Genomic DNA, 6,851 nt, shown 5'->3' with positions numbered 1-6,851 from the left:
TTGATTTTCTCATAAAGGTACAAGAGCTCTAGAGTTCAGATTCGCCTCGTTTTAGTGAAAGGAGATGTTGCATTTGTTGAAGAAATCAAACTTAAAAGCTTGCTATTATGTTTATAGTCTAAATTTTAAATATTTGTTCCTATTTGTTTGGAGTTATCTATACACGTTGTTGGTTCCTTATTTATAACTATAATGTATAAAATGTTTCTTTGTATTACCATACTTTTCAAGATAGAATGCAAGAATTCTATAATTTCTATTTCTCCTAAAACTGTGTTCAGTATTCACCAACAAAAATTCTCGTACAAAATTTCGGCCAGGAGTCAGCTGCTTTGACAAAATTGGAATATTTCACAATTTCCTGCAAAGAGCAGGCAGCATTACATGTATGATGCAGAACTAACATATAGTGACTATATTGGTTTTTGCAGTGATCATCTTCTCTTAGTGTCTATTCAATTGGCTCTCTTTCTCTTCTTGGACTGCTTGGCATGGGATTTTACATTTTTCTTTGGCAGGTTTTTCAGTTTCCGCTTCTTGGTCTGCTCTCTAGGAGACACTGGTTTTAGATCATCATCTTTATCGGAGGAGAAGACGTCACTTGCAGATCCATCTTCATCAGCTGGGGCATCACACAAAAACCCATCTTCTTCATCGGAACTAAGTACCAAGTCCTCTACAATGTCTTCCTCCAAAGCTACCTCTTCCTGCTGCGTCATCCTTCTCTTCTTTTTCTTCTTCTCCTCTTTAGGAGGTTTATCTCTGAAAACAAATAGCTTCTAACTATTAGCCACAAGCCAACAGGATAGGAAAAAAATTGAACTTCAAGGCAGTAAGAAAACACAAAGAGATAGAGAAAGAGACACGAAAATCCTACTTTGAAGCACTTCCAGGTAACCAGGATGATGAACTGAAAACAGTGGCACCTTGTTCATCTGCAGAATCATCTTCATCATCACTAGCTGGTAGCTTCTTACTCCCGAATACAGAAGCCTTCTCACCCACTAGAACACTGAAAATCACAGCACATCATAAAAAATGACAACCTTAACTTGGAAAGTATATTTATAAAATCTAACGACAAACACGGTTAAAAACCTTGATTCCATCAATGAGTCGTTTCTTTGTCGTGCTCTCTGACGTAGAATTGCCACATACCGTGACAGAGGACTAGACCCTGCCTTTTTCTCATCCTATAGTCAAACAAAATCCATCAGTCTCTTAAAACAGTTACATTGTAAACTTCATAAACAGCAGATACATCAGATACATCATAACTTCATAAACATCATCTACAGAAGCTCCCGAAAAACACATCTAAATCACAATGAATCTTTGATCCAAGAAAAAAATCCAGAAACCTGGAACTGGAAATAGCTCAGAAGTTGGCAAGCTAAAAAAGGCCAACAAAAAAAAAAATTCAAAGGAGATGTATGGGATTTATAAATACGTTTTGCCTAGGAAGAAAACGGTGTTCGAGCACTGATCAATTAGCTTCACAGTTCATGGTTCCAATTTCACCCACTCAATGTCCACATAAATATAATAAACATTTACATCATAAAAAGGCAAGCAATTTCAAAAAGCTAAAGCAAACATCGGGTTAGATAACTTGTGGTCAAGTTACAGTCATATATATTTATTACAATGGCTAAGTTTGCTGTCCAACATTATGATCCTAACTAATCTCATAATTGAATACGGTATATATAAGTACATCATATGGGCCCAAAAAAAAAAAAAAAAAATCATGCATGCGCAGAAATACAGTGTGAAAATATAAATGGTAAAAAGAAAAATGAACAGTCTATGTACAGACCTCAAGGAAAAATGAGGCCGAAGGATCGTTTGGTTGAAAAGTAATTGACATACGACGCTCATTTGTAAACTCAGAGTTAGCATCAATCTGGAAAATGGAAGAGTTAGAACATTACAGCATTGAGAAATGCTCTTACGATTCAGATGGACTTTTCTATAAATGAAACATCTGGCAATCACTCTAAAGAACATACCTGACGGATAAGCTGCCTCATTTCTTTTCGGAATCTTTCAACTTTGGTAGATTTGCAAAAGTCACGCAACCGCACAGAGGGAATAAATGATAACTCAAAGAAAGCAACAGAATAGCTCCATTGTGCTAAATGTTCAGCTAGCTCTTCAACAACAGAATATACACATGCCTCCTGGAAAGCTCGTGTCTTCAGGGTAGGCTTACTTACCTGTCATAGAGAACTCTCTGTCAGATAGAAAAACCAATCATGTTGCAACAATTTGACAAAGAAAGATATCTGCACTTAAAGAGACCTTGAGAACTGTACGCAAATCAACAGCTTTGCCAACACCTCCACTGGGGGGCCTATTCAATTCTTTCATCTCCAGCATGTCCAGAAGGAGCATAGAAACTGGTATAAAAGTACCGGTAGAAGCAGCGATTCTGTTAAGCATTCTAACACACCTCAATCTAAGGGGGAAGTATCGAGCAGTTGGAACTAGGCGGGCAACCCCAGAGATTATTTGGGTCAAAGGATAAGCAAGGGGTTTCATATCAGCTTCTGAGCTGTAGGCACAGACAGCTCCTGTCCAAAGCTCAAGGCAGTTTATGAATTTCCACTCATAAACCTTTCGGAATGCTTCCTACAAAGAAAGAGAGAAAAAACTCAGGTGCAAAATAGTAATGAGAAAATCAAAGTGGATCAACCATATCAAGTTAATTACTAAATGCACTGCATACTATAACAATCAATATTGAAAGATAAATCATCTAGCTACCTTAGAAATAATATTTCAAGGGCCAACAAACTAGGGGTAAAGCTAGGAGAGACCAACAAAATCTCAAATCTACTGAGTAGAGAGTGCCAAAAATAAACTAAGAATTTTCTAAATTGTAGACTAGATGAGGAGCACAAAATCTCCCCAATAACTGATCACTTATATTAATTCAAAATCCTAAGAACAAAAAAATTTGAATTCGTAAAAAGAAAAGAAATAGAAGAAACAATATATCACCTTCGTTTTCACATTAAATGCATCCCGCAGGATCATGGCTAGCTGCCGGATGAAAACAAAGGCATGCTGATATGCAGATGGAAGGTCCACCCCAAGAAGTTCTACAACGCAATTACTAAGAAACTGGATATGCTGTAATTTTACAGCATTTATGAAGTGACAGTTTAATATGTAGGCTTTGTATATCCCTTTGAAGCAGTCATCCAAACAATCAGATCCAAGCCGTATGCACAAGTCTCTTAAAAATAGAAAAGCAACAACAGAGAGTGCACCTCCTCCTGTACCCCAAAAATGAAGTGCAACCTGGAATAAGTAAAAAATAAAAATAGAAATAAATTATCGTTTAGCAATTACTTTATAAATAAAAAGTTAATAAAATAAAAATGGTTGTAAAACCAAACTAAGATAATCAAACCAGATGAGTTAATCATTAGGCAAAGGAAATGTGCAGTATGTTCTTATACATTAACACCTTATCAAGATCCCACACAAAAAGCATGGTATTCCAGATAAAGAACCACCAAGAAAAGTTGAATTTGCAGAAAGTGATGCATATCTATGTGCAGACCTTAACATATTTCCTTAGGAGGCTCGGAAAAGCAGCCAAGAATAAGGATGAAAACTTGAGGCGCCTTAAAGTAAAAGATATCATTTCTGTGTCAGTCATTTGATTTAAAACATGCAGAGAATTTCCCAGATATGACTTCACTAAATGATTGTATTTCTTCCACTGTTTTGTGTGCATCAGATCTGTAATAGTCTCTTTCTTTCCTCCAGAACTGGGGAGTTTCAACAACTTTCGAAGAATCCCGGCCATTTCACTTAGTACAAATAACATTATTTTATTAAAGACACTGCTAGACATGATATGAAACTTCACAGAGGACTCCTCTCCGGCATCATCACCATAGTGGCAGGCAATCCTAAAAGCTTTCATAAGCGAACGAACTGCACCTAATTGTCCATTTTCCCTAATTGAATTACACCAGGAATCAACCATCTCAGTTGTTATAACATTTTTAGATGGCTTCTCTTCCTCGTCCTCCATATCAGGCCCAACATCCTCATCTTCTTGCATTTCTGCATCTTCCATATCAGTTTCAACATCATCCTGCATAGAATAGCAATAAATTTCATGTGGCTATCAGTTTGGCATGCATTATAAGCATTTGAAAGTTGCACATTAATTGCACACTCACATCAATATCATCATCATCAAATTCCAGCAACTCCTTGTCGTGTTCTTGCAGAAACTTGAAGAATTCGGGGTCCTGCAGAAAACATTTTTCAATAACTTCACTAACAAATATACCAGCACCATCGTATAAAATTTTTTTAGAGTACATAACTTCTAACCTTTTCCTGGAGCCGTTGTAATTGCTCCTTGTGCTCCTTTGCTACTTTCTTTGATTTTGAGACCGGCTTACTTGTCTCGTCTTGTTCTTCCATTTCTTCATCACGTATTTCATGGTCTAAATTCCTTGCTGGGATAACCAAGAACAAAGTTGAATATAAATAAAATCATTCTAAATTTCAAAAACCAAATGCACAAGCTTATACAAAAACCAAAAAACTCCTATGAATAAAAATTACAAACCACAAATAACAAGTATGTATAGACAAGAAATCACCTTTGTTTTTAGCACCCATGATGCTTCTTAATGAAGAACTACTAGACTAAATTGAAACGAAGCAATGGACGAATAATGGGAATGCTCTGTTATTCAGCCTGTTCAATATCTTTAACAGATGCCTTTTACAAGCTTCACATTAAGCACCACATGAACTCTGCAAAAGGAAATGAACTCTCATAATAAATTACAAACAGATTATAGTCATTATGTAGTAAAAAAATTTATTGCGAAAATGGGCATGAAATAGTTGAGCTGAAAAAAATTATGCATCCAATAATTTGACTACCTATTCAACTATCAAACATGAATATTTAGAACTACAGTGTCACCTAGTAAGCCTGAAAAAAAAAAAAAACAGGCAATTTGTATTTCAAGAAGGTGACTCATCAGAATATACAGTAATTTCGAATAAAATTATCATACTTAAGATAAAAATGCTAAAGTTAAAAAATGGTAATTGCAGGCCACACAGGAAACGATTACCGGTGGCTGAAAGCGGGGAATTGGCGTCGCCGGCGAGATTCCGGTGAGGGTAGCGGCGAATTTCTGATAGTTGGCTTAGGGTTTATTTCGCTGCGAAGTGAGCGAATGGACGAAACGCAGGTCTCAGAGGAACAAAACCCTAGTGTTCTCAATTTGGGGTTTTGACTTATTTTGAATTTTGATTGTCAATTTCAGTTGGGCTGTTTTGCCCTTTTAGGCCAATTAGTCTAAACTCAGGCCCAACTAATATGGAATGCAGGCCAAGTGGTTAGGGCCAGCAGTTCGAACCCCTGCAAATATAATGTGAGGTATTTCCTTTTTTAATTATATAATGTATGATTGAATGAATATAATTTTCTCTCTTATTTAAGTGTGAGTGTAGTAAACATTCATCGAATATTAGTGAAGGTTAAAAATCTGAGCAGAGCTCCGTAAGTATGGATATAAGTTGATCTCAATAATAGTTTGATTTATAAATATTAGTTATAAATGCATGTAATATGAGTTGTAGTGTGAGCAATAGTCTCATATAATAAAAAAAATTACTAATATAGAATGCTCCTTTCCTTCTTCCTTTTTTTTTTTTAATACAATCTCAGTATGAGAGCTGCTAAGTTACATTAGCTGTAACTTACATCTCACCCAAAATTAGTTTTCTACAACCCTTTTGACCTAATGTATACAACAATTATAAGTTAGTTTTTGTAACTACACATCGTAAATATTTGGGTCGAACCCTTAACCTCAAGAATGAGGTGAAAATTGTGTAGATTATCTATCATTCCATAATGAGTTATTTGTGATCGATTATGTATTTGTTTTGATTATTTTTCTAAATTATTCCTGCATTATTATAATTGCTTGTCAAAAGTAAATATGCATTAGGAGAAGTATGAAAATAGAGTTTGATTAGTTATAATTATTATGCCTTATGTGTAGGGTGGCAGGGATGACAGCAATTTTTACGAAAATAGGGTCTTTAGGAACTCTCGCCATGAGAGGGGGATGAGAAATTTAAAAAATTAATGTTGGGAAAAAATATGGAATCAATTAATGCCTATTTCAATTAACCGACACCCACAAATTTAAATTTATAGTTTTAATGTCTAATATCTATTCATTTTTTAAATTTGACTGAATATTAATGTTGAACTCATATTAAATTGCTTAAAATTTTAAGTTAATCACTTTCATGAATATATAATTATATTTTCTTTGTAAAAATTATTAGTTCTTCTTATCTATATTTTGTAGTTAACACTTTAAGTAAAGGTACATATCATAACAATTTGTACACAATAAATTTATATAAAATTACTTATGACACTATTAGTATATATAATATATAAATTCATATTTTAAAAGATGCGGACAATTATATGTAAGAAATATATATATCTCTGTTTTCGTGGAAATGAATATATTTATTTGTCACAATCTTTGAAACGACAATGACAACAATGATGAAGCATCTCCTGGTAATATTTGCATGGAACCTCTCTATGAAAATTAACCTTTTCTTTCACACGGTAAAATCAACAAAAAAAAAACAAAAAAAAAATCGAAACTATCAATGACAAGTCCAATTTCTTGAGATCTGACTCTACACAAAAGAAAACAGAAAACAAGGCGACAATATTAAAACAAAAAATAAATAAGAAGGATGACATGAGACCTCATGGTTTAACAAAACAAAATATGCATCTTTTATTGCGTCAATTTATATTA

At 34.4% G+C, this 6,851-nt stretch overlaps 1 protein-coding gene across 1 annotated transcript; it reads right to left on the bottom strand.

Moving 5' to 3' along the window:
* Window positions 1–439: 439 nt before the first annotated feature.
* On the bottom strand, window positions 440–5,281 carry LOC18053013 (nucleolar complex protein 2 homolog). Its single transcript, XM_006445857.2, has 12 exons — window positions 5,124–5,281; window positions 4,638–4,794; window positions 4,363–4,490; window positions 4,206–4,277; window positions 3,575–4,117; window positions 3,007–3,309; window positions 2,305–2,634; window positions 2,013–2,219; window positions 1,820–1,906; window positions 1,099–1,193; window positions 878–1,012; window positions 440–762 (listed from the first exon to the last, which is right to left on the bottom strand). Exons 2-12 carry the CDS (start codon window positions 4,654–4,656, stop codon window positions 456–458), a joined length of 2,226 nt encoding a protein of 741 aa, XP_006445920.1. The 5' UTR covers window positions 4,657–4,794; window positions 5,124–5,281; the 3' UTR covers window positions 440–455.
* Between the last annotated feature and the right edge of the window lie 1,570 nt (window positions 5,282–6,851).

This window comes from Citrus clementina, unplaced genomic scaffold, assembly GCF_000493195.1.
Source record: "Citrus clementina cultivar Clemenules unplaced genomic scaffold, Citrus_clementina_v1.0 scaffold_2, whole genome shotgun sequence".
NCBI lineage: Eukaryota > Viridiplantae > Streptophyta > Magnoliopsida > Sapindales > Rutaceae > Citrus > Citrus x clementina.
This window is presented reverse-complemented; position numbering and strand designations above follow the sequence as displayed.